The sequence below is a fragment of the Pseudorca crassidens genome, chromosome 16 (genome assembly GCF_039906515.1).
Source record: "Pseudorca crassidens isolate mPseCra1 chromosome 16, mPseCra1.hap1, whole genome shotgun sequence".
Classification (NCBI taxonomy): Eukaryota; Metazoa; Chordata; class Mammalia; order Artiodactyla; family Delphinidae; genus Pseudorca; species Pseudorca crassidens.
The window spans coordinates 58,367,696-58,395,165 of record NC_090311.1 but is presented as its reverse complement, the minus strand read 5'-3'; the positions used below and the strand labels follow the sequence as shown (position 1 = coordinate 58,395,165).

Sequence of the window (27,470 nt, the reverse complement as noted above, 5' to 3'; positions counted from 1 at the left end):
TCTTCTGCTGAACCTTTAACCTGGACTAATGGTTATATTATTAATGATATCTCCATGTGGACTGTATCCAGTTTGCATTTATCGTGTGCTTTAGAAAATATCATGTCTTTAGAATACAAATTGAAAGAAGAGATTATAAGCACTTTGATTCTAACACCTTATTTATGTTCACTCATTGCATTCATAAGGTATCAAAATCCTTTTTGAAATACTGAATTTATTTTTAGTTCTTTAATTCCAGTACTCTCTTTTTTGCTTCTGAGCCTCTTTGTCATTCTTCTTCCACGGAAAATTAACTATCCCACCCAACACCCACCATGTCCCTTAAGTCCTACAAATTTCAGTTTGGAGACAGGTTCTCATATTTCCCTTAGGAGATCATCTTTGGTCACTCTCCAAAGTCTAATGTACTTGCTACTCCCATGTGCTGCAATAACATTCTCATTCTCTCTCTCTCTGTCTCTCTCGCTCTTGTTACCTATCTATCTATCTAAATAGATAGGGTGTGAAGAGAATCCAGGCTGGGGAACACTCAAGAATGGGGAGAAGAAAACAAGCCTACAAAAGAGATAGAGAAGTGTTTCTTTATCTGTTATTTACTACAATAATGTCCAACAGATGGTAAGTGATCAAAAAATATTTATGGAATGAGTTAAATAACGTTACACTAAAATTTATTTTTATCATATCTCAGTGCCCTGTTATTATCAGCAGCAGCAGCACTCTTTAATAGGCACTACTTTAGGCACTTTGCTTGCATTATCTTATTCAAGACTCACAATAATTCTGCAAGAAATATAATTTCTCTTAGAGTATATAATTTATCATCCCATGACTAGATGAACTTACATATATCTGAGTCTGAAGTTTTTTTTTTTCTAGTAGGCCAAAGTTTCCCCAAATCTCTTCTGAGCAATAGATGTTAACAGGTATTTAACAACAAAAATAACTAAAAAACTATTGCTGGGCTAATAGTAGAATTGTTGGGAATCAATTTTACTAATAGGATGCATGCCAGCAGGTGAAAGTGGAGCAGTTTTGGCAGGAAAGGAGGCTAACGTTACTAGTTACTGAGGGAGAATGGATTCTTAATAATATTTATGAAAATTTTCTGTTTCACCCTGACTCGCTTGGTACCAAAGCTTAGTCGTCATCTGAGAGAATCAATCCTTTAAGCTTTGTGATATATGCTGTTGTCCTAACCAACTACTTCAGTTTTGATTTCCTCATCACCCTTTGCAGTCTGCTTGTTCCTGTTATTTCCCAGTTTTGACATTTAATTTCTTTTAGTTGTGCTTTACAGTTTTCTTGAAATGCCTCATTGGGTTTTCTTGTATAAAATTTCTTAGGCTTATCTTGCAATTATTTTAGTAACTAGGTGTCATTATTTGTTATTCTGTTATGGATTGAATTAAAGTACATAGCATTATTTTAGAAGTGGCTGGTTCTTGAGCATCATTGTCATTTATATTGTCCTAAATATTGCATTTAGGTGACAAAGTGGAAATTCATCTGGAAGGTGAAGTTAATATTAATAGAAATCTTTCCATATGTTGTTAAAGACTCTTGATGTGAAGCTCAAAATGTGAAGCTCATTTTTTCAGCCCCTGTTTAAATTCAGTTGTAAATTTTCTCCTCCTGGTTTCTTACCTTAATGAGGTATCATCTCTTATCACCTAACTTCTTTGCTCAAAAACCCTCCTGTGCACCCTTCTATCTACAGAATGCCACCTAAACTTCTTTAAATGGCATTTAATGATCTGGCATAGATCTTTTCTCCATTAGTCTCTTCCCTCACACATAGTTCTCTGTCATACTCCTAACTGACAAATATTTATTTTCCTTTATTTCTCTTATTATTTTTGTTAACACTATACTTCTTTTATTTCTCAAACTGTGTGCTAAGGCCTCTTCGCTGCAGACCCACTTCGGTTTCTCAGGATATTTTAAATTTTCTAGGGAAACAGTGACATCTATCAGGTACAGCACAAACCACTAACTTTGGATATTTTCATTTTAAAATTAGGTTGCTACATTCCTTTTGGTGATATCATATACTTTGTAAAACTGGGTTTCTGTGACTAATAAAAATAAGCACTGCTCAGAAATTAATGTGAGACAGGAAATGAGGGTGGTGGTGACCAGCCTGATTCCAAGGTTTGAGAATTTTGCAGTGCTAGACAAGTACTAAATTGTTAGGAAATAAATACTTAAGTTGTTTAGAACTAACTACTTAATAAATAGAATTCCTTTTGCCTTAGAGACACCATGATAAAATTCCTAACACAGTAAAGGAGGCATGTGCTCTATGCTTCTACTTTCTTTCCAGTTCATAGCCATTTTAAAAAATTATACCTATCAATCAAAGACTACTCGATAATGTCACCCATCTCTGGAAGCCTTTTCTGATCCCCCCAGCTGCAATTAATCTCCCTCCTGGGTGTTTTCTGATACCATTGTAGCTTTACTGTTGCTGTTAAAATTGAATTCAACTAATTCATTTATTTATTTAAAGTTAACAGTAATGGCTTTCTGGTTCTCTAGTTAGGTGTAGTTACTTACAATATAATGAGAGCCCTCTCATCCTCTGTGTAAAAGTGAAACAGCTATATTATTAGGTATCATTTACTGAACTAGAGTGCATGTCTTGATAAGTCTGTTTCTAATTCTTAAGCATCCTTACAAGATCACAGGTTATATTATACACATTTTATATTTGAAGAAACTGGAATTTAGCAATGTTGGTTTCTGTCACACTGACATACCTCCTAACCTTTGGCTATTCTAGTTACTTCTCCTTTTACTGTTGATAGAATCAGCTTTTTGATATCCTCAAAAATCCTATTGAGATTTTGACTGGGGTTTGCAATGACTCTATGAATCTATTAGGGGAGAATTGCTGTTTTAAGAATATTAAAATTTTGGGAATTCCCTGGCAGTCCAGCGGTTAGGACTGTGCGCTTTCACTGCTGAGGGCCCAGGTTCAGTCTCTGGTTGGGGAACTGAGATCTTGCAAACCGCGTAGGACAGCCCCCCAGAAAAAACCAAAAAAAAAGAATGTTGAGTTTTCCAGTTCGTGCACATAGGCTCTCCATTTATATAGGTGGGTTTTCTTTTCCCCCGCAGCAAACGTATATAGTGTTCTGTGCATAGGTCTTGCGCGTGTTTTCTTAAATTTTTCCCAATATGTTTTATTTTTTGATGTTATTGTAGATGACACTGTTTTCTTAATTTTAATTTTCAGCTGTTCCTTGGTAGTATATAGAATCACATTATATTTTTTTCTTGAATCCTGAGACCTTGATAAACTGACTCTTTAATCCTGGAGCATTTATATAAGCTCCTTTGTGATCTCTTATATTCCTTAAGTATGCACAGATCGGTCCCCAGCAAAAGCCTTAAGAGTTACTCTATATGGATTTCAGCTCATTCCTCTCTGAAACTCTTTTTTGCCATTTCAAGTTTCCTGACTCCTTGAACACTTATCTCTCTCTGCTTAATTCAGTGAGAATGCCAGGCTCTGTTTGGCTTCTTCCTCCCTGCACCACAGTCTGGAAATGGCCTCCTGGCAGAGAGTCTGCATGATGTCAGGGCTCACCTTCTGTCTTCTCTATCAGAGATTACAGTCCAGTTCTGCCTGTTGGCCAATGTCTGAAAATTCTTTAGTTGTTCCCTTTTGCTTTTCTTTTTAGTTATTCAGAACACAGGGGTAGTTCTGGACCCTGCTACTCCCTCAGGGCTAGACTGGAAGTTAAAGATAGGTGTTTAAGGATGTTCTGTCCTTATATAAACAAAGAAAAGTTGGGCAGTTTGTTTTACCCAAAAAAAGGCAGCATATTCAGGTTATGAACAAAGTTAAATCTCTTTTCTAGAGAATCTGACAATGTAATGATTTTGATTTCATATTAGGGACACGGTCATTTTCATCATTTTATTCTCTAGTATACATGTATTAAATGTTTACTGATTGCATGTCAGAAGGGTAGGAAACAGATTGGTCAAGTGTTGGTCACATTGTGTTTGAGACAAAGTTAGTGGTGTACTAAAGCTTTAACAGAATTTAAATTAGTTATACCTCCTTAGGTAGGTTTATTCCTAGGTATTTTATTCTTTTTGTTGCAGTGGTGAATGGGATTGTTCCCTTAATTTCTCTTTCTGATCTTTCCTTGTTAGTGTACAGGAATGCAAGAGATTTCTGTGCATTAATTTTGTATCCTGTAACTTTACCAAGTTCATTGATTAGCTCTAGTAGTTTTCTGGTGGCATCTTTAGGAATATCTCTGTATAGTATCATGTCATCTGCAAACAGTGACAGTTTTACTTCTTCTTTTCCAATTTGTATTCCTCTATTTCTTTTTCTTCTCTGATTGCGTATACTCAGAAAGCTGTAAGACACTGATGAAAGAAATCAAAGTTAACACAAACAGATGGAGAGATACACTATGTTCTTGGATTGGAAAAATCAATATTGTGACAATGACTATACTACCCAAAGCAATCTACAGATTCAACACAATCCCTATCAAATTAACCAATGACATTTTTTACAGAACTAGAACAATAAACCTTAAAATTTGTATAGAGACACAAAAGACTCCGAGTAGCCAAAGCAATCTTGAGGGAAAAAAATGGAGCTGGAGGAATCAGACTCCCTGACTTCAGACTGTACTACAAAGTTACAGTAAACAAGATAGTATGGTAATGGCACAAAAACAGAAGTATAGTTCACTGGAACAGGATAGAAAGCCCATAGATAAACCCACGCACCTATGATCAACTAATCTATAACAAAGGAGGCAAGGATATACAATGGAGAAAAGCCAGTCTCTTCAATAAGTGGTGCTGGGAAAACTGGACAGCTATATGTAAAAGAATGAAATTAGAACACTCCCTAACACCATACACAAAAATAAACTCAAAATGGATTAAAGACCTAAATGTAAGACCAGACACTATAAAACTCTTCAAGGAAAACATAGGAAGACCACTCTTTGACATAAATCACAGCAAGATCCTTTTTGACCCACCTCCTAGAGAAATGGAAAAAAAAATAAATGGGACCTAATGAAACTTAAAAGCTTTTACGCAGCAAAGGAAACTATAAACAAGACAAGAAGACAACCCTCAGAATAGGAGAAAATATTTGCAAATGAGTCAATGGACAAAGGTTTAATATCCAAAATACATAAACAGCTCATGCAGCTCAGTATTAAAAAAAACAACCCAATCCAAAAATGGGCAAAAGACCTAAATAGACATTTCTCCAAAGAAGACATACAGATGGCCAAGAGGCACATGAAAGCTGCTCAACATTACTTAGAGAAATGCAAATCAAAACTACATGAGGGGGCTTCCCTGGTGGCACACTGCTTGAGAGTCCACCTGCTGATGCAGGGGACACGGATTCGTGCACCGGTCCGGGAAGATCCCACACGCCGCGAAGCAGCTGGGCCTGTGAGCCATGGCCGCTGAGCCTGCGCATCCGGGGCCTGTGCTCCGCAACGGGAGAGACCACAAGAGTGAGAGGCCCGCATACCGCAAAACAAACAAACAAAAAAACAACAAAAAAAAACTACATGAGGTATCACCTCACACTGATCAGAATGGGCATCATCAGAAAATCTACAAACAACAAATGCTGGAGAGGGTGTGGAGAAAAGGGAACCCTGTTACGAAGTAAGAGAGTGGCATGGACATATATACACTACCAAATGTAAAATAGCTAGCTAGTGGGAAGCAGCCACATAGCACAGGGAGATCAGCTCGGTGCTTTGTGACCACCTAGAGGGGTGGGATAGGGAGGGTGTGAGGGAGATGCAAGAGGGAGGAGATATGGGGATATATGTATATGTATAGCTGATTCACTTTGTGAAAAAGCAGAAACTAACACAACATTGTAAAGCAATTATACTCCAATAAAGATTTTTTTTAAAAAAAGGGAACCCTCTTGCACTATTGGTGGGAATATGAATTGATACAGCCCCTATGGAGGACAGTATGGAGGTTTCTTAAAAAACTAAAAATAGAATTACCATATGACCCTACTATGGGCATATGGTAATTCACCTGGGCATATACCCAGAGAAAGCCATAATTCAAAAAGACATGCTCCCCAGTGTTCATGGTAGCACTCTTTATAATAGCCAAGTCACAGAAGCAACCTAAATGCCCATCAACAGACAAATGGATAAAGAAGATGTGGTATGTATATGCAATGGCATATTACTCAGCCCTAAAAAAGAATGAAATTGGGTCATTTGTAGAGACGTGGATGGATCTCTAGACTGTAATACAGGGTGAAGTAAGTCAGAAAGAGAAAAACAAATGTTGTATATTAACGCATATATGTGGAACCTAGAAAGATGGTACAGATGAGCTGGTTTGCAGGGCAGAAGTACTGACACAGATGTAGAGAACAAAGGTATGGACCCCAAGAGGGGAAAGTGGCGGGGGGGGGGATGAATTGGGCGATTGGATTGATATATATACACTAATATGTATAAAATAGATAACTAATAAGAACCTGTTGTATAAAAAATAATAAAATAAAATTTAAAAAAATTAAAAAACAAATTATAAACTTTTTAAAAATTTGTATTTTTAATCTTTCTCAACTTTCTTGATTATAACATCTTGATTTATTCAGCTAGATTACTGAGTACTTTGAACAGTGAACATTGCTTCTATTTCTTTTGTGTGTCTGCTTTGGCTTACTAAACTTTCATTTTAGATTGACTAACTTTTGAGTGGAAATCACTGATCAAGAGTAAAGGTGTCATTTTGTTAGTATGCTGATAATCAGATATTTCCAGAATGTTAGCCAGTTTCCTGTGATGAAATACTCAATAGTGGAATTATAACAACCTGCTGAATAGTTCTATTATTTGTCCATTTTTTTGTTTTGCAGGTTCAAGTAGTAGCGATTTGTAAAGGAAACATTTCAATTCATTTAAATCCTGCTTATGGAAGGGTTGGAAGTCATATTTAAGCCCGATAGTGAGTTGATATAGCCCTTTTTTTCACACTAGTTTGAATATGTGAACTTTGATTATAGTTAGGCTGAGTTACATTATAATAACTTCACTTTCACTGATGTTTCCTTTTATTTTGATGGCATTTTAAGTTATTTAAAAAATCATAGTAAAATTTGCTGTTGACTTTGCCTTTTTTTATTTTACTACCTAAAACAGACATGGTTCATAATTTAACCATGCTTCTACATGAATAAAAGTAAATTATAGAACAACATACAGGTATTTTCTGCTGTTAAATGTATTATTTACCTAAGCATGGTTTAAAGGATTTAAAATCTATTAGGTATGGATATTGATGCATTTTAAGATATTAACTGCTTCATGTGATGGACTTACTTTAAAAAATTGATTGATAATATTAAAGACTGAATAAGCTAATTTTAAATTATTGTTATTTTTAAATGGAATGTTTGATTTCATTACAATATCTTTAACCCATCTTTTAATTTTGAAAATTTTCTAACTTACTTAGAAGTATAAAAAATAGTTAAAGGAACTTCTGTATACCTGTCATAGATGTACCAATTTTCATTTTATTTTATTTTTTTTATTTTTTAACATCTTTATTGTAGTATAATTGCTTTACAATGGTGTGTTAGTTTCTGCTTTATAACAAAGTGAATCAGCTATACATATCATATATCCCCATATATCCTCCCTCTTGCGTCTCCCTCCCATCCTCCCTATCCCACCCATCTAGGTGGTCACAAAGCACTGAGCTGATCTCCCGGTGCTATGCAGCTGCTTCCCACTAGCTATCTATTTTACATTTGGTAGTATACATATGTCCATGCCACTGTCACTTCATCCCAGCTTACACTTCCCCCTCCCCGTGTCCTCAAGTCCGTTCTCTACGTCTGCGTTTTTATTCCTGTCCTGCCCCTGGGTTCTTCAGAACCTTTTTTTGTTGTTGTTTAAAGATTCCATATATATGTGTTAGCATACGGTATTTGTTTTTCTCTTTCTGACTTACTTCACTCTGTATGACAGACTCTAGGTCCATCCACCTTACTACAAATAACTCAATTTCGTTTCTTTTTATGGTTGAGTAATATTCCATTGTATATATGTGCCACATCTTCTTTATCCATTCGTCCGATGATGGACACTTAGGTTGCTTCCATGTCCTGGCTATTGTAAATAGAGCTGCAGTGGACATAGTGGTACATGACTCTTTTTGAATTACGATTTTCTCATGGTATATGCCCAGTAGTGGGATTGCTGGGTCGTATGGTAGTTCTACTTTTAGTTTTTTAAAGAACCTCCATACTGTTCTCCATAGTGGCTGAATCAGTTTACATTCCCACCAACAGTGCAAGAGGGTTCCCTTTTCTCCACACCCTCTCCAGCATTTATTGTTTGTAGATTTTTTGATGATGGCCATTCTGACTGGTGTGAGGTGATACCTCATTGTAGTTTTGATTTGCATTTCTCTGATGGTTAGTGATATTGAGCATCCTTTCATGTGTTTGTTGGCAATCTGTATATCTTCTTTGGAGAAATGTCTATTTGTGTCTTCTGCCCATTTATGGATTGGGTGGTTTGTTTTTTTGATATTGAGCTGCATGAGCTGCTTGTAAATTTTGGAGATTAATCCTTTGTCAGTTGCTTCATTTGCAAATGTTTTCTCCCATTCCGAGGGTTGTCTTTTCATCTTGTTTATGGTTTCCTTTGCTGTGCAAAAGCTTTTACGTTTCATTAGGTCCCGTTTGTTTATTTTTGTTTTTATTTCCATTTCTCTAGGAGGTGGGTCAAAAAGGATCTTGCTGTGATTTATGTCATAGAGTGTTCTGCCTATGTTTTCTCTAAGAGTTTTACAGTGTCTGGCCTTACATTCAGGTCTTTAATCCATTTTGAGTTTATTTTTGTGTATGGTGTTAGGGAGTGTTCTAATTTCATTCTTTTACATATAGCTGTCCCGTTTTCCCAGCACCACTTTGAAGAGGCTGTCTTTTCTCCATTTTATACTCTTGCCTCCTTTATCAAAGATAAGGTGACCATATGTGCATGGGTTTATCTCTGGGCCTTCTATCCTGTTCCATTGATCTATATTGCTCTTTTTGTGCCAGTACCATATTGTCTTGATTACTGTATCTTTGTAGTATAGTCTGAAGTCAGGGAGCCTGATTCCTCCAGTTCCGTTTTTCTTTCTCAAGATTGCTTTGGCTGTTCGGGGTCTTTTGTGTTTCTGTACAAATTGTGAAATTTTATGTTCTAGTTCTGTGAAAAATGCCATTGGATCTACCAGTTTTTAGCATTTCAACATTTGCTTTCTCTTTCTTTATGTAAATAAATATGTATATTTTTCCCCTGAACGATTTTGAAGTATTTACCCTCTATTTGAGAAATTTAGAATTTATACAATCCTGTTTACCGATATATTATAGATATTCCAATCTCAGTGATTATTCTAATAGTCTTTTATAGCTGTTTGATTTTATTCTCAGTCCAGCATCTATAATGATTACATGTTGCATTTATTTGTTGTATTTCAAACGGCTTTTATTGTTCTTTTTTAAATTGTGTTGTATTCCGTTGAATGGATTTATCATATTTTATTCAACCAGTCTTCTGTGCATGGACATTTTGTTTCCAACATTTTGCCATTACAAATAATGTCTCAAAGAATACTTCTGTATATGTTGTTTTATATTTGTGGACATGTATCTTCAGAATAAATCCCTAGAAGTAGAATTGGACTACTAGATCATCAGTTACTGTATCTTTATCTTACAGATTTCTCTTTGTTACCTTTTTTTACTTCCTCATCCCTTTAGCACTAAGCATACATGCATTTCTTTTATACTCCAGATATTTGGAAGTAATGTAAGATTTTGATATCTTTTGACTTTGCATATTGAGTATTTTGCTGAAAAGTCTTAGAAAAAAATAGATGCTGTTTACAATAACTAATACAAGTATTAGAAACCTCAGGAATTTGAGCCTAATTATAAAAGATAACATATCAATGAAAAGTATGCATTTTAAAATAAATACAGTGATTAATTTATAGCAAAGAAATTAAAGTTTTATGAGACTAATGAATTAGAATTTTTAATACTGTTTATTTCTGAATAAGTTGTTTGTTTAGTTAGTTGGTTAGTTTTGGCTGCGTTGGGTCTTCATTGCTGTGCAAGGGCTTTCTCTAGTTTCAGTGAGCGAGGGCTACTCTTTGTTGCAGTGCGTGGACTTCTCATTGCGGTGGCTTCTCTTGTTGTGGAGCATGGGCTGTAGGCGCGCGGGCTTCTGTAGTTGTAGAGCGCGGGCTCAGTAGTTGTGGCTCGCATCCTGTAGAACACAGGCTTAGTAATGTGGCACTTGGGCTTGGTTGCTCCACAGCATGTGGGATCTTCCCAGACCAGGGCTTGAACCCGTGTACCCTGCATTGGCAGGTGGATTCTTAACCACTGAGCCACTGGAGAAGTCCAATAACTTGTTTTTAAAACAACTTATTAGACGTGAACGTAAGTTTAGCATATATATATGTGTATATATACACACACACATATATATATATGAAGTACAATATTAATGACAGCCACAGCTAATATACATCATCTACTTTGTGCCTGGTACCATAATGCATATACATTAACTTAAATTACCTAATTTAATCCCCAGCAGCTTTATAAGGTGTATTTATAATTTTTTTCCTCATTTACATATGAGGATAATGAGGCCTAGAAATGTTAAGTGACATGGTCTTACTTGCGCAGCTAATTAGTGGCAGAGGCAAGATTTGAACCCACACAGTATTCAATATAGATTCTGGGCTTTTAATGACAATGCTTCACTACTTCTATTGGACTCAGTATTATTTTTCTGTATCAAGCCAGTATTGACCTAAGGTCTGTATGACTTTGAGTTCTTAACCACTGTGTTCTCTTTCTTTCCCTGAAGGAAGTATAATAAGATTTTATGTGGTTGTTATATCAAATTTGTTATCATAAGTGGTGATACAGGATTGAAATTCCATTCCTAACAGCCACAGCTGCTAACAAAGCAACGCTTTTATGCCACCATCCTTGGCAGAATACTGAACTATGTGTACCATTTTTCTGACCCATTAAAATTATTTATGTTTCTCTTTTTCAGTGGATGATTCAGCAGCCACACAAAGCAGCAACATTTTTTGGATGCATCGGGATAGATAAATTTGGGGAGATCCTGAAGAAAAAAGCTGCCGAAGCCCATGTGGATGCTCATTACTATGAACAGAATGAGCAGCCAACAGGAACTTGTGCTGCGTGCATCACTGGTGGCAACAGGTCAGTGTTATTTCAAGGGAAGCACTGTACTAATTGACTGTTTAACCACTGGTAAAATCTGAATTCAAATCTGAGTTTGGAATTTAGACCTCATGTTTGTAATTTATTTTAATGTTTAATAAACTCTTCTTCCTAGTATCATTTTTCCTTAAAAAGTTTTTTTTTACCTTTCTTGAACCTGTTGTTATCTTCATGAAGCATAATGAAATGAAAATTTTGAGATTATCAAGTCCAGCCTCTACTTTTTATAATTAGGGTCAGAAAAGGAGCGCATTTTATTCAGTGTTTTGTAGCTAGGTTCTTGCCGAACTGAATGTTCTTTTCAACATATCCTGAGATTGGAATATTAAAATACATATATACACATATATATTTTTTAAATATATAAAATATTACATTATATCCAGCCTCATATAAATTAGGTCATCTAAAGCATTTCTGGCGAACAGTCATCTGCCCATACTAAACAACTTCCGTCATGGGTAATGCACCACTCAAAAAACAATCTTTTACATTTCTATACAACTTCACTTATCAGAAAGTTTTTCTTTGTGTGAACTTGAACTCTGTCTCTCAGAACTTTCCATGCATTGCTTTTTTTGGTGCCTTTTGCAGCTACGTGGAGGTATATCTTCAGTACATTCATGCTTTGCTAACATCATTATTAGCATCCTGCTTATCAGCATGGGCTTTTTTCTCCTTTGGAAAGGAAAAAAAATAATTTTCCTAGTTATTATATTGTTAGAATCACCAAAGATGGTCTCTTTTAAAATGGTGACTCACTAGATACTTTACATCCCTTATAGCTAAAAATATTGTCTGTCCTCCACCATTTCCTATCTCCCTTTCTTCCCCTTCTTTCTTATTTGTCTCTTTGTCTTCTTTTCCTTATTTCCTCCCTTATCTCTCCTCCCCTTGCTCCATTCCTCCTTTTTACCTCATATGTTTTTGCTCACTCTTTGACCTCTCAAATGTATGTTAAAGACCTGACACTATTCTGGGCAGTAGTCATTAAATAACTAAAATATAACTTTCAAAAACAATTAGGGTACCAAAGCCATTTTCAAACTTTCCTGTAACTTTATTTTTTGGGTGTAGGAGAAATTTATGATTTTAAGGTTTTAATAAATAAAACCATCAGTTCAAACATTGAGATATACTTATTTAGACCTTTCCCCTTTTCAGTTTTTCTAAAAACCAACTTTAATAGGCAGGTGCAGAGTTTTCCCATTAGTGAGAAATGTGTCAACTTTTGCCTCTGATACCACTCCGGCTACAGTAAAATTGCTAAATTGTTTTTGTATGTTAAGTTGTTATTTTAAAGAACAGGTATGATAATATTAGGTCTTCCATCAACAGCTTAATTTATATACTCATATAATGGTTATGGTGATCAGTATTAATTAGGTGCTATTGGAAGTCAGAAACTGAGGGAAACCCTCGCTGTCTAATTCATTATGCAAATTGTGGAACCTAATAGATTTGGATAGATTGTTTTAAATAGAGCTAGGAACACTAACTTCCAGTGTCCCAAACTCAGGTTAAGGGAATATTCTTCTTAATCCAGGTTCTTATTCTCCACAAACTCTGAACCAGATAGATACACTTGGATAGTAAGAATACCTGTATTTTCTTTTGGAGGAACTATTTAGTTTCCTATCAAGAGTAGTATTTTTTTTTATCAAAATAGAGTTTAGTAGCTCATACCAGAAGTATTTGCTTTTATTTAGTAACCATTTTTTTGTCAACATTTTGCAAGAGTCATGATTACTAAAATACTTTTTATAAATTAATTATCCTTAAATTTGTAATATAGTTATTTTGCATATACATGTATTGATGAATATCACTCTTATTTGCATTAATTTAGTTGAGCATAAACAGAATGTATCCTTCAGCTAGTCTGATGGCATATGAGTGAGTACAAATATGTTTTGGAAGAGAATTGATTTATTTTTTTCAAAAGAGAATCTAACCATATTACCAAAATCTTAAGTGATGAGATGATGTATTTGTGGGATGTTTTTAACCACAACTGTTAACTAAAGAAAATTTGAAAAATTGGCAAGTTTTTTTTTTTTAATTTGTGGGTCAGAAGGAGGGGGAAAAGTGTTTTTATTTCTTTGTCTGTAACATAAATAATTATTGTATTAAGTTTAATTGTTGGACAATAATAAAAAGCTCTGTGTGGCACTTGGAACAAGATTTTAAATGTAGTATTCTGCTTAGATTTTCAGCTACAAAACTGGAACAGTGCAGGGAGTTTTCAACTATGAAAACTAATATTAATTTATTCTAGCCCATAAAATGTAATGGTTTTATGTAATGTAATGTAAAATGTAGTGTATTAATAAAATTAATCCCTCATAGTAAATATGGTCTACATTTATATGTGTTTTGTAAAATTAATCCCATACCTCGCTTTTAAAGCATTAGATTAAATATCAGTGGATAATATGTTGATATTTGAAAACTGAAGTTTTTAGTTGCATATATATTTTTTTGTGTGTAACTACATAGTAGCTATTTCTTAACTGCATTTTGAACTATTAAAAATGTAGAAAGTAGATAATTTTATTATTTTAGTATCAAAAGGAAGCTTAAATGCCAGTTTCTCAAAATACCAGATGATATTTAGAGCAAGGATTAATGTCCTTGTTTATCTCAAAGGCAACAGAGAAATCTTGAAAAGTTTTCAGAACAAAAGTAACTTTATGGGCTTCCCTGGTGGCGCAGTGGTTGAGAGTCACCTGCCGAGTCAGGGGACACGGGTTCGTGCCCTGGTCCAGGAGGATCCCACATGCCGCGGAGCGGCTGGGCCCGTGAGCCATGGCTGCTCAGCCTGCGCGTCCGGAGCCTGTGCTCCGCAACAGGAGAGGCCACAACAGTGAGAGGCCCGCGTACCGCAAAAAAAAAAAAAAAAAAAAAAAGTAACTTTATTTATATTTATTAAAATCAGTATACGGCAGTTTGAAGAATTAAGAATAAAATTAAAACAAATTTTACAAAAATGTTTTTAGTTAACTGTATAGTTATATGACAAGTTTGACTATATGTAAAACTTACTTACTTTTTGTTATTGTTGTTTTAGATCCCTTGTAGCTAATCTTGCTGCTGCCAATTGTTATAAAAAGGAAAAACATCTTGATATGGAGAAAAACTGGATATTGGTAGACAAAGCAAGAGTTTATTATATAGCAGTAAGTATTTGCCTAATTCAAATTTCTGGTACATATTTACACTATAAATTATAGTTGTTAGCTGAGGTACATTTAAAAATAATTGTCTCTGATTATCCTGTAAATTCTTTACCCATCTCAAAGCATATGCTAGGTTCACTATTACAAATACAGAACAGAAATATGATCATTCTGTGGTAGCGTGATCTGTATTACTTATCTTCAAATATACCTCTTTTTAGATACATTATACATAGATGTTTTTAAACCAAGTATGAAATTCTGTATTAAATCTTAAGGTCTTTGAAGTAATTCTGGAAATTTGTATTTTTAGGCTACTTGTTGTGAATGATGCCATGCATTGTGTGTGGAAATATTATTAGCAATATAAATATTCACTGCAAACAGTGTGAGCTTATTTGATGAAAAAACTTAATTACTATTTATTCCATAGTAATTATCATGACACCTTTTAAGTTAATATTTTAGAAACATTGATCATGACAAATCTTTTAAATATCAGAATATGGGCAGCATGTAATTTGAATTATTAAGCCTTCTGGCATAAAAAATAATTGGTTAAGAATTCATTTCTAAAATAAGACTGTACTAAAAATTCTCCTGAATTAATCACCCTATGAATACCTTGTTTTTATTTAATATGAGTTAAACGTGGCTCATCACAAATACTAAGTAGATACCTATGAAAAATTAAAAGTACTTCATTTGCATATACGGTTTTGATATAACAGCTGCTGCCATTTACTACCTGAGCTGTGAAACAGCTGGTAAGATGCATAAAAAATTGATTATCCAGTAGGAACATGTTTATTGAAAATATAATTATTTCTTTCAGTCTAGTGTTAATGTCTCCTACAGCATGTTTACGTGCACTGCTGTAGGCTTTACAAGGTTATTGATTCCTCTGTATAGCAAATCCTACCCCTTTATAACTGTCAAGTAAATGCTTACATTGAGAGGATTATATAGAGGAAGGTCATGTTACCAACTATTCAGGTACAGTTTTGTATAAAGTGTAGAGTGATCAGTTTTGTTCAAATTAATAAAATTGAACTACTTCTGAGACTTGTATATTCAGCCAGAAACAAGTATCAAAATGTATTCCAGTTGATATATCTGATTGTAGCTGTTAGCTCTTAGTTTCTGTTTCAGCTGTTTCATAAAAGAATGCTCTTTCACATTGCCAGGTAAATCTATAGTTTGTTCAGAGTTTGGCTATTTTTAAATAGTTCTGAAAATAGTAGACTCATATTGGATACCTGGGATGCTGTAGATGCTGTATATTGTTGGTGAACATTCAACAAATATTTATTCTGCTAACAACTAAGAACATACTTCTTATTCATCAAAATCTGTGAAATTTCTTCTGAAATGTAAAATTATTTCCACAGACTTTCAGCATTTCTTTTAAATCTTTAATTCCCTTTCAGCTCAGAGCATGCAGTCTAGTCTTAATAAGAAAACTGCAAATTTAGATAGAGTAGATATGTATGTCTTTACTTATTTCAAGAAATCAGGTTGGCTTCTCTACACTTTCAGGTTCTGTAGTGTCAGCACTCGTCTTACATCATCATCATAAACTTCAGAGGTTCAACAACTTGAAATTGTGGGAGCTCCTTATACAAAAGGTTCTTGATCTGAAGAAGCAGCTCAATATATCTAACACATTTCCATAAGTAAGATGTCTATCTGCATTACATAAAATAAACTAGATCTACATACTCAGCTCTTCTTCTCACTGTTCCATGAATTAATAATGGTCACAAGCGTTAAGAAAATTCAAAACCTTCCTCATTTTCTCTGTCACATAATGCATTGAATCTGCAATTCACAGCAAAAACTTTCCTAATAAAAAGTCGAAATGGAATATGCATATACCAGTATTCTCTTTCGGTTTAAATGAAGTGTTGACATCTTTTTTACCTTCATAGCAGGTGTCCCACTTACAGCATATAAACTCAGTTTTTCCATGTTTAAACTGAATTCTTTGTTAGTAGGTTTTTAGGGATTACTGGTTATGCCAATAGCTAATTACATGTTGAAAACGTAAATCTTAGTTGCTCTTTACCTTTATAATCAGATTGGCATATGTCTGTTTATTCTCTTATATGAAATATTTCTTACACTAGCCCTCTAAGACTATGATGTTTAGGAAAGGTTTATGAAAAAGATGAGGAAATTGGAGCCATTAAATTTCTAAACCATATATTTTCTTTTTTAAGCAATATTAATGTGCTGTGAAAAGTGAGAAAATTAGCACTCTAATTTCATCCTGCCTCTTGATATTTGTAGTTATTTTCATTTTATTTTTATATTTTCAGTGTTTAAACATTTGGGCCTTTTTTTTTTACTCCTGCTCTGTCTGCTTTACATACTTGTGTTGCTGTCTGCCATTTCTAAAGTTATGGGATATAGTTGTAACACCTGTTTCAATGCCCTTGTCTGCAAATTCTATCATATGTGTTTTTTTCTGGTTCTTGCCATGGCATTGGGTTGTTTCCTCATGCACATATGCTAAAGACTTGGGAAAGCCCTGCAGATCCTGAGTTCTCATTTTGTACCTCTTTCTTCAAATGGCTCTCTCCTTTCCAGTATGCTGCCCTTGCACGTGCTAGCTACCTTGGCTTTCCTGAATGGAGACTACTGAACTCTGTTTAGGTTCTCTCTGCCCTGACTGCAATCTGGAAATTCTCTCTAGGAATTAAGTTTGAATAATTGTAGGGATCACCTTATCTTGTCCCTTATTTGATTACTGTCCAATTTCTCAAAATTGATATTTCCTATATTTTGTCCAATTTTATAGTTGTGTAAGTTGTTTAAATCCATTCCTCATTCTTTTCGTCTTGGTTGGAATTAGAAATTTCCTGTTTGGTTTTGTTTTTCCTTTTTTTTAGATGACTATTTCTGCCAGATTGCCTGACTTTTTCTTTGAATTTGAACAGTCTTAAGGTTGATTCAACCTAAGAAACTCCCTAAATTACTGTTCTAGATTCTATAAAATTATCTAGCTGTCACTTTATCATTTAAAAATAAATTTAAAAGCTCTTAGCTAGTAGATAACTTTTCATCCATGTATAGTAATTTTTCTAATATTATCAGTCAGTCCTTAATAGTGTTTTGGACTACATTGTGAGTACAGTGGGATTTTGCACAGAAATTTATGCATTATTTCTAAAGAGTTTTTAATGAGAAAAAGGTTCCAAGTTTTAAATACATGGTAAAACACTAATCAGCTTGCAAGTTTGGGCTTACATAGGGAGAAATTTTAACTTTAGAGATCAAACAGATATTTAAGAAATAGGTTAACAAAAGCTTCCAGTGCCATGTGACTTACTTTGCATAAACTGTCACCCAATGTGTGTTCTTTTTTACTAATTCAAAATTAAGCACTATAATGGAAGAATAGTGAATCATAGTTTGTCAATAATTGTTTGAGAATATGGGACCAGTAGTTTGAATTTTCCTTTGACTCCTATGCATATTTCCTTCTTTCTGTGATTTTTCCAGTTCCAGTGGCTTATTACAGATCTTCTTTTACCCTGTCTTTAATTTATAACTCCATCTGACTGCTTTTATCTCTTTTCAGTCTACAGTCTTACCATTTTGGTTAATACAGTTTTTGTGAGGGTAAAGTTTTAAATGTTACTAATAGTTGCTTCTGGAATAACGGGAGGTATGATCATGGATAATTGGAGGAAACATGGTTTGGAGAAGTGTACAACCTTGGAGGAAAGGAATAGAGTTCCCATATTTGGTAAGAAATAGGAGTTTTTGCATGTAAAGGACAAGCAGTAATCAATAACAACTATTTAGGTCTTACATCTCTCACTTTGTTTGTCCTGGTTGGGTTTTCTACTAAAATTCTTAATGACTACATGAGTAATAATTTATCTTTGTAGAACTGTTACTTAGACTCACAATTAAATATCTTTGTCAGTAATGTGAAAGCAATAACTAAATTCATTAAAATGAGTTGATAAATTATAAGAAATCTAGTCTATGAGATCATTTGGAATTTTCATATTAGAAGTTTTTCAGTGAACATTGAATAACAAATTAGAATGAATGTATAATGAAATAATATAATTGCTGTTTTTTTAGGATTTGGTTTTCTTTTGATAGCATTTACTAAAAAATATTCTACAGTATAACATGATTAGGAATTTTAAAAGACATTTGATTATGTTCAAAATTGTATCATCTAGTATTCTAACATTGTCATGAAAAAATTTGAGAAAGGTTCTAATGAAAGGGAATGAATTTGTCTTGTAATGGTGACCTAATAGAAATTAGAGTAATGTACAAGGAAATGAAAGATACCTATTAATTTAATATATATGTATGAGATTTGTACTACTCCCCCCCCCAAAAAAAATCTGGATAGGTGAAAATAGAAAAGTTTTGCTCACTTATGGACAGTTACTTAAACTCATTGCCATAAAACCTTATTACACCATAGAAAAAGCCTTTGTAATATCATCTTGTGAACGCTGTACTATTATAATGAATGTACTTTGGCAAAATAAGTAAACAAATGGATTTTTTTTAAGTTTAAGCTATTTAATTGTGAATGATAATGACTTCATAGGTCACAGTTCTTTATAAAGCATTTAGCTATGAATGAATTCAAGGCATTTTTGGAATTTATTAATCTTCATAATAGTCTTCTGAGATTATTAGTTAAGGAGTTGGATGGTTGAACTACCTCTGACTTTTCATTTTATCAGTGTTCTAAATGCAGTTTTTGAATGCTTGTGTATTGGAACTCCCATTGTATTGGTCAAATCAGAGATCATCATTTGGCTTTATTTCTGCATTTTTTTATTTCAGGTTTTTGACTATACTATTCTGGATTGCTTCACTGACTTCATTAGGGAATAATTGTGAATTTTTAAGCCTTTTTAAAAATTTTTAAAAATATCCTTATAGGTGACATTAACTATTACATTTATAAATTCAAAAAATAAAATAAGAAAAATGTGTTTTTTTCCCTTCTATCTGGAGCATTACATGTTTGTATATAATTCCTGACATTTAGTATAGTAGTACACCCAACCCCCGCCCCTCCTTCCAACCCTTATCCGCCGTTCTACTTTTTGTGCTTTCAGTTACCCATGATCAACTTCAACCTGAAAATAGTAAATGGAAAATTCCAGCAATAAACATTTTATAAGTTTAAATTGTGCACCATTCTGAGTAGGCTGATGAAATCTTGTGCCATCCTGCTCTGTCCTTTGTCCAGCGTACCCACACTGTACACTACCTGCCCTTTAGTCACTTAGTAGCTGTCTCAGTTATCAGATCAGTTGTTGCAGTATCACAGTGCTTGTGTTCAAACAACCCTTATCTTACTTCATAATGGCTGCAAAGTGCAAGAATAGTGCTGATGAAAAAAAACGTAGTATATAAAGGGTTCAGTACTGTTGGCAGTTGCAGGTATACACTGGCGTTCTTGGAACGTATTCCCCACAGATAAGGGGGTTGTTGTATATATATGAATCTTTGTCTTGCAGGAATTTAGAGTTTTATGTACCAATTTGATACCCCTTCAAGTAAAGCCCAAAACTATGTGATAAAAATGTCTATCCTTTAGCTTGGATATAATATAGAGACAAAGAAAAAGACTGATAGTTGTATTGCTTCTCAAGCATTAGTATTAGAGTTTAATTTTTAACTTAAAAAAATTTTTCCTTATGTTATTGATGTCCAGTGAGTTACACAAATGGTTACTGTTCTTACTTCTTCCTTATTAGAGACAATCTTTGATTCATACTAGAAAATTTTTCAAACAAGAATGTGATTTTTAGAAATTCTATTTGTACTTATTTTCAGTTTGTCTAGAATTTTTTTCTGGCAAGTTAAACTCTTAACAGTATGATTTTTTAGACTAATACTTTGAATTTTTATAGATAAATATTTTCTCCAAGTAGAGCAGTTTACTCCTATATTCCTATAATTTTTCTTAAGTCTTACTTTTAGCAGTTGTCAAAAATAAAACTCTACTAGGAGGAGGGAATCTATGAAATATTAAAGTAAGGTTATTTTCAGCTAAACAGATAATCTGTTTACTTATAGTAGAAAAGTAAGATAGTGTTGATTAAAGAAGTTTTGGGCTCTAAAGATAAAGATTGGAAGTTTTTGTGTTTTGGATTTGTGACATTATAATGCAGTCTTGGAATTTTATGTGAGGTTGGAAACCACACTACGTGCTAATTGCCTTAGAAGGTAAGAAAATAAACGTATGTATAGCAATTAGTTATTAAGGCAGTAGGTTCTTATATAGAGCCTCAAATGAATTAACAAATCATCTACTGAAATATTTACACTTCAGTTTACTTTATTTATGTATTTCAGACCACTCAGCAATTGCTTGAGAAAATGTTTACTAAATCTCTTTAATAAACATCTTTGAGGGAAAATTTATAGACATTGTGATGACAGTATACATTTTTATGTGCTAGTTGTCACATCTTTGAAATTGTATATAAATTGGACATAGTCTAGTATCTGTAGAAGTATATCTGTTTTCTGACATATTTTACTGTATACAATCTTTATAGCTTAATATGATTTAACCCATATGTTCTGTTGTCTCTGTTCTTCTAGATAAATTAAATTGGATTTAATCTCTTTATAGCAGCTTTATTGAGATATTTATATACTGTAAAGTTCACTGGTTTAAAGCATACAATTCAATGATCGTTAGTATATTCACGGAGTTCTGCAGCCATCACTGTAATATAATTTTAGAACTTTAACATCACCACAAAAAGAAACTTTGTACCAATTAGCAGTTATTCTCCATGGTCCCTGCATTCAATCTTGTATCCACATCTCATAATGGTTTCAGTGATATTCAGGTATTATGGCTATAAATTATATAATTGTTCCTAATTAGACAAATAATGAATTTATATCTTTGTTCTTTGACATATGTAGTGGAAGTCATAATAAGTCTTTTTTGTTTTCTTCCTATTACCTCTTTCTCTTTTGCAGGTACTCTAAAGAGTGTCTTCTGAGCTTTTGTTCTCATTTATTTGTTCCAGATACAATGTTACCATGTTTTGGGGTCAGTTCTTTAAAATGTCACTTAATTTTTTTTTTTCTGATTTGGCTGAATGACATGTTGTAGATGAAGATTTTAAAATTATATTTGGTAAAGTGGGATGAAAAATGAGAAAACAGTTTTCTTCCTTTCCAGTACTTACTCAGGCATATTAAATCCATATTTGCTGTTATCCAGCTTCAGACCAATACAGGTTTCTCAGCTATATAACAGGGCTCATTTGACTCTAACCTCTTGTGTCTGTCATGTGTTTTCTCTACCACTTGTACATATTCATGTTAACTTTTTCACTGACATTGTCCTGATACAATTAGAAACATTAGCAAATCCTAAATAGTTGAAGATATTCTGAAAGATAGATTGCTGCTTTTCCAAATTGCATTCCTCTTGTACTCTATACAGATTGCTAACACAAGTTTTTCTTTAAATTTTGATAAACGCTTGAACGCTTTTCCCTGTAACTCTCTCCCATCTTTCCCTATAATACCCTTAACCCAAACATAAATTTTGTGTAACCTCCCACCCCTGTTTAACTCTGCTGTCCTGACTAGTCATTTTGTGTATTCATTTTTCAAAGTATTATTTCTTTCTTCATTCTATAAACAATTTAAGACCAACTTTACTATTGTTGTTAAGTTTAAGGGACATGACATAAACTGTCACAATCAAATAAAATATAAAATGTATAGTAACCCACCAAAAATATTTTGGTTCAATCTTTTCAGAAAGATGCACATATATAAAATAAAAAAGCACCATATATTCTGTACTCATCCTACAAAAATAATTATTTTTACAGATATGTAGCTCCTTTAAGGTTAACATTTGACAGCTATAATAAACTAAATTGAATCTTAAAAATATTATTTTGCTTAAGAATGTTGACTAGCGTTTCTGAGGTAGATTGATGTGCTTAGTGTAGTAGATTTTAATCTTTTCTGAGTTTTGAACCATTCCAGAAAAATTTATTTACTCATAAAATTTTAATATAATTTTTGGTAGTTCATAGATTCAAAAAGCCTTTCTGCTAATTAATGGAGCCCAGTTCAAGAACCTCTGTTATAGTAAATAGTGAATTAAATGATACATAATCCAGTTATAGTTCCATATTAGAAAATGTCCATTCTGGATTTCTAAAACTTTTCTAGTTGTGCCTCTATACTTGTTTCCTTATATCACTCAAGAATTGTTTTTTGTAAAAATATGTTAAAGTGGAGAATCAGACTTAGTGGTGAAATGATGTATTTAGTGCCAGTGATAGAAGAGCAGGATTCTATAAAATTATTCAAATATCTTTGAACCATTTGCTCTCTTTTAAAAATATCTGTGTGTTTTCATTACCTGAGTATAACCAAATACCTAATAATGCTAGTGCTTCTTTGTAAATATTCCCTAAAGTCATTTTTATTTCAGTCTGTCAGGGTGGTCATTGTGATGTTTTCAGGTAGACTGTAGCATTTTTACTTCCTCAGATGAGCCAAATTGGGACTATACTTCGTGGAAAGTTTTTTTAATATAGTATGTAGACATTGGTAAGAATCGGAATGTCCACTGACTTATTAGTTTCACAGATGCTTCCATAATATTTAGTGTACCCTTGGGTATGTTAAATTATCATACCCTGACAGCAATCCTGAAACATGCCAATCTTATAAAGCCATATTTCTGAGAACTAAAGCAAGCTTTCAGTGAACCATCTCTGACATGCCATGTTAATTTCCGTAACTATCATTACTGGAAGTGGTAGTATTTCTAAGGAATGGAGAATCTTGATAAATCTACCAAGTAAAAAAATATGACAAAATGTCTACCTTATCACTGGGTTTCCAATTATGAGGTTTGGTTTCTTTCAATCCCAATTGAATCATTTCAAAAATAATGATAAGCATCTTTTTTCTCTTGTCTTGAGTTATAAAATAGTTATTTAGGTGTACAATATATCAAAACAATAACTTAATCTATTTTCATTGTGTCTAGTGTTCATATTGTGAATGAAAACCTCATTCTGTCATCTCATAGTATATTTACATATACACATGATTTTTGCCTTAAGTAGAAAAGAAACAGCTGACAGATACCTAGGTTAATTTCCTTTTTAAAATTGCAGCAAACTGTTCTGTGATTCTTTTGTGTGTTTGGGGTTATTTTGTGGAGAAAGAATTTGTCAAGCAACATTTGAGGGACATTGGCCTTTTGTACCCTTTCCTAAATAAACTTAAACAGAAACCTGTCAACTCAAGAATAAAATATTTCTTTGTAAATTCTCACCTGCAAATTATTGATAATGGAAGGAGCACCTTTTTAATCCTTATATCCCCCTACTCCTCAACAGCTTTTAGATTGTAGATAAACTTCCCAGCTCAGTAATTAACTGAGCTCAGTCATCGCACCCCATATCATGTGATTTTTTTTTTTTCAGTAGAATACATTATTAGAGCACTTACACAGCCAGTCTAGCTGCAGCAGCCCAGGCGGCAACAGCAGTGCCATTTTTCACAAAGGAAATGTTGAACAGGAGCCAAATGTTTGGTGGCAGTCTGTTGCTAGGAAATCAAGGTCCTGAGGCGATTAATGACAAAGCAAGCAATAACAAGAAGGCAGAATTACAGATTTAAAAGAGAAAAAAGTGGTTGGTGTTATAATTACCCAAAGAAATCCGCACTCATTAAATTGGCTGTTTTTATGATTGACTTTAATTGGAGGTTAGCTCAGATATTTAGCTCCTTTCCCACCCCTTTAAACACACACAGGCACATAATCTGTAGAACTGCAGACTTGTTTTTCTAAGCATTGAGAGGAGCTTGCCCTGTAATTTGATCCCCACTGACAGATGCATTTTCTATGCTGCCATTTTGAATTAACCTATTGTAGAACAATTTTCTTCAGCCCTGTTGAATAAAACATCTAGTCTGATTACCTCCGATGGATTTGATAGAGTAAAAGAATGTACTTCTCATTGAAGTAGACTGTTTGCATGGACTCTACTGATTTTGAACTCTGCCAGTAAGCACAATCATTTGTAATTAATTTTCGAAGAAATTTGTGGGGAGGAGGTAATGAGAGTCACCCTTTTATAGTTTAATGTTTGGGCATCTGCATCAAAACAGTATTATTCTTACAAGAAAGTGTTATTTTTCAATAAGATGTTCATATGCATTTGAAAATTTTTTGTGAATCTTCATCTATACTGTTGATAATTTTAGGAATAGAATCTTGTACTTATGTGCTCTAAAATGACCATTCTTCCTCCCCACCAACAGTATTTTAATTATAGGACTCAATATGCTTCAAAGCAACCTATTGTGAAACTGTTTTTAATATATAAAATATTTAATTAAAAAGATTTTAAGATCTGCCTGCTTCAATAAATCTTTGGTATATGTATCAAAAAGAAAAGAATTCCTTTATTTAAATTTTCTATGGTTTGATAAAATATATTACCAGAAAATCATTGATCAGTGTTTCATGTACAGTACCGGATGAAGCATCACAGTTTATTTACCTTTCAGAAGCCTTAAGAATAAAGTTACATGATGCCACTGCTCTCCAGATTTTTAATCAAACCCTGGAACAAAAGAGCCAAGCACATTCTATCTGACAATACACACAGCGCTAATCAGATGCCAATGCCAAGCTGTCTGCTTTGTTAAATACTTAGCTTCCTAGAGGCAGGAAGACAGCTGCTATAAGTATGATGAAATTTGGTAGTTCAATCTATTTTTACTACCCTTGGGCTGCTAAGATACTGTTAATTTAGACCACCCCAATTGGTACACTTTAGGAAGTTTTTTAAAGAGTTTGTAATTAAAATGATAAAACATCGTTATTACATTGAAAACCTTCTGTAAGTTTTACATTTGACAGATACCTACTGAGATAACCCCAGCATGTAATTTACAATGATATAATGGTTGTAATTGCATTTTGGGGAAAAAAAAAAAAAAGAGGAACTATAGGAGACAAGTGCTTCCTTTAGAAGAGGCCAAATATTATTTAAAACGTTAACACAGATACTACCACCAGGGGGAGAAAGCTAAACTTAAAGTCTTTAACTGATGATAATACTGCCAGTAAGTGGATTGTGCTGCTTAGACCCATATAGTTAACCATATCTCCAGATGATACTGCCTTTGGGGACATGATTCTCAAATTGTATGTGAAATCTGTACTGATTTAACAGACTACTTAAATGTAAGTAAAATGGAAATTTCCAAACCTCATTTTTTTTTTCTTTTAAGAGAGGGTGCAAATAAGCAAGCTGAAGATTTTTATTATATTTTTTAAACTGTCAATCTACTTGAGCTATCCTTCTGAAATTGAATTCTTCAGATCTATGATATTGGGTAGCTGTCAGTGTATCTACTAAGATTAAATAGTCACATAATTGATATACCAAATTGAGTAGTCTGTAAGATAATTTTCTAGTTTATTGTCCCTACACTGTAGTTGTGGGTTTGTTTTTGTTTTTGTTTTTTAAAATGTGTCTAGTAAACCATTTACAATTCAATCCTAAACATTTGTGTGAGCAAAGCTTACAGGGTCCTTCCTTGGAGAATATTTTCTAGATGTATAAAATAGGTGCTTGGGACTAGAACCCAGCTCCCAACCATGAACAATGTAAAGTTGATCTCATACTCTCACATGTCTTTTCTCCAGTCTAGAACTCTGAAGTGATAGATTATAAGCACTCAACCATAACTTTTAAGCATTGACTCTCCTCACAGTTTTAGGTTTTATTTTGTGAAGAATCATGACTTTTAATTTTTATACTCTGATTTTTAATCATTGAGATGTTAAAATGACAAGTGATAGGGAAAGAAAATCATTAACTACAAAGAAGACACAGGTTAATTTTTTGGATGATAGAACTGGTCTTGTGTGGTACTATAGTGGTAGGTACGTGATCCTGCGCATTTGTTAAAGCCCATAGAACTGTACATCACAAGGAGTTAACCTGCAAATGCTTTTAATGTTGGGAATCCTAGGATTAGTGCAGACTTTGACAAATGAATCAACCTGTGTTACAAATATATGGCATCACCTCACTGAAGGGGTGTAGAAAAAAGGAGCTGACCTAAGTAACTTTGGAAAATGGTGTCTTGACTGGAAAATGTTAAGTTAAATACAGAGGAACACTATAGAAACACTGTATTCTCCTGGGCAGATTTGTTTCTTATAGGAGTATGAGTTTTAATAACTCTGAGCCCACTTTGCATATATACTGGAGTTGGATAAATATCTAAATAAATGATGGATGGTGGGATTCAGGTTTCTCACTGTCAGACAGGGATGTTACAGATAAACAAGATAAGCCAGGGGGGAAGGCTAAAATAAACCCTGTGGTACTGAGTTAGAGTTGGAGATAATAGTATGAATTTATGTTCAGCTTAATATGTATAAATGGGTAGATGGAGAAATAATTACAGGTACATGTGTACACATGGGCTAGTGTACATACATATATTTCCTAGCTCTGTCAACTGAGAAGGCTTAGAAGCAGTGATACCTCAATAGCAACAGACACACTCAGCACCCAGATCTGGGTTTGAAAATACTATTCTCCACTAAAAGGATCCAGGGTTCCTTGGAGAAATGGCTGATCCTAGGACAGGGAAAATGAACTTGTAGTATCTTGTATTCTTCCATAAAACCCATAACCCTGATCTAATCATGAGAGCATCAGACAAATCCAAACTGATGGAAATTCTACAAAATACCAAACACTACTCCTCAGAACTCTGAAGGTTATAAAAAATAAGGAAAGACTACGAACTTGTCACTGATAAGAGGAGACTAAAGAGAAATGACAACTAAGTACAAAGTGGTTTCCTGGATTGGAACCAGAACAAAAAAGGACATTAGTGTAAAAACTGGTGAAATATGAATTAGGTCTGGACTTTAG

The 27,470-nt window shown here is 33.7% G+C and overlaps 1 protein-coding gene across 10 annotated transcripts in view; it reads left to right on the top strand.

Annotated features, from left to right (window-relative positions):
• The window catches only part of ADK (adenosine kinase), a 486,210-nt gene that overhangs the window by 242,409 nt on the left and 216,331 nt on the right, over positions 1-27,470 (top strand). For all 10 annotated transcript variants that reach the window (XM_067710464.1, XM_067710462.1, XM_067710466.1 and 7 more), the window contains 2 exons: positions 11,130-11,302; positions 14,394-14,502. In XM_067710464.1, coding sequence (XP_067566565.1) covers positions 11,130-11,302; positions 14,394-14,502 — 282 coding nt within the window. The remainder of the gene's footprint in view (positions 1-11,129; positions 11,303-14,393; positions 14,503-27,470) is intronic.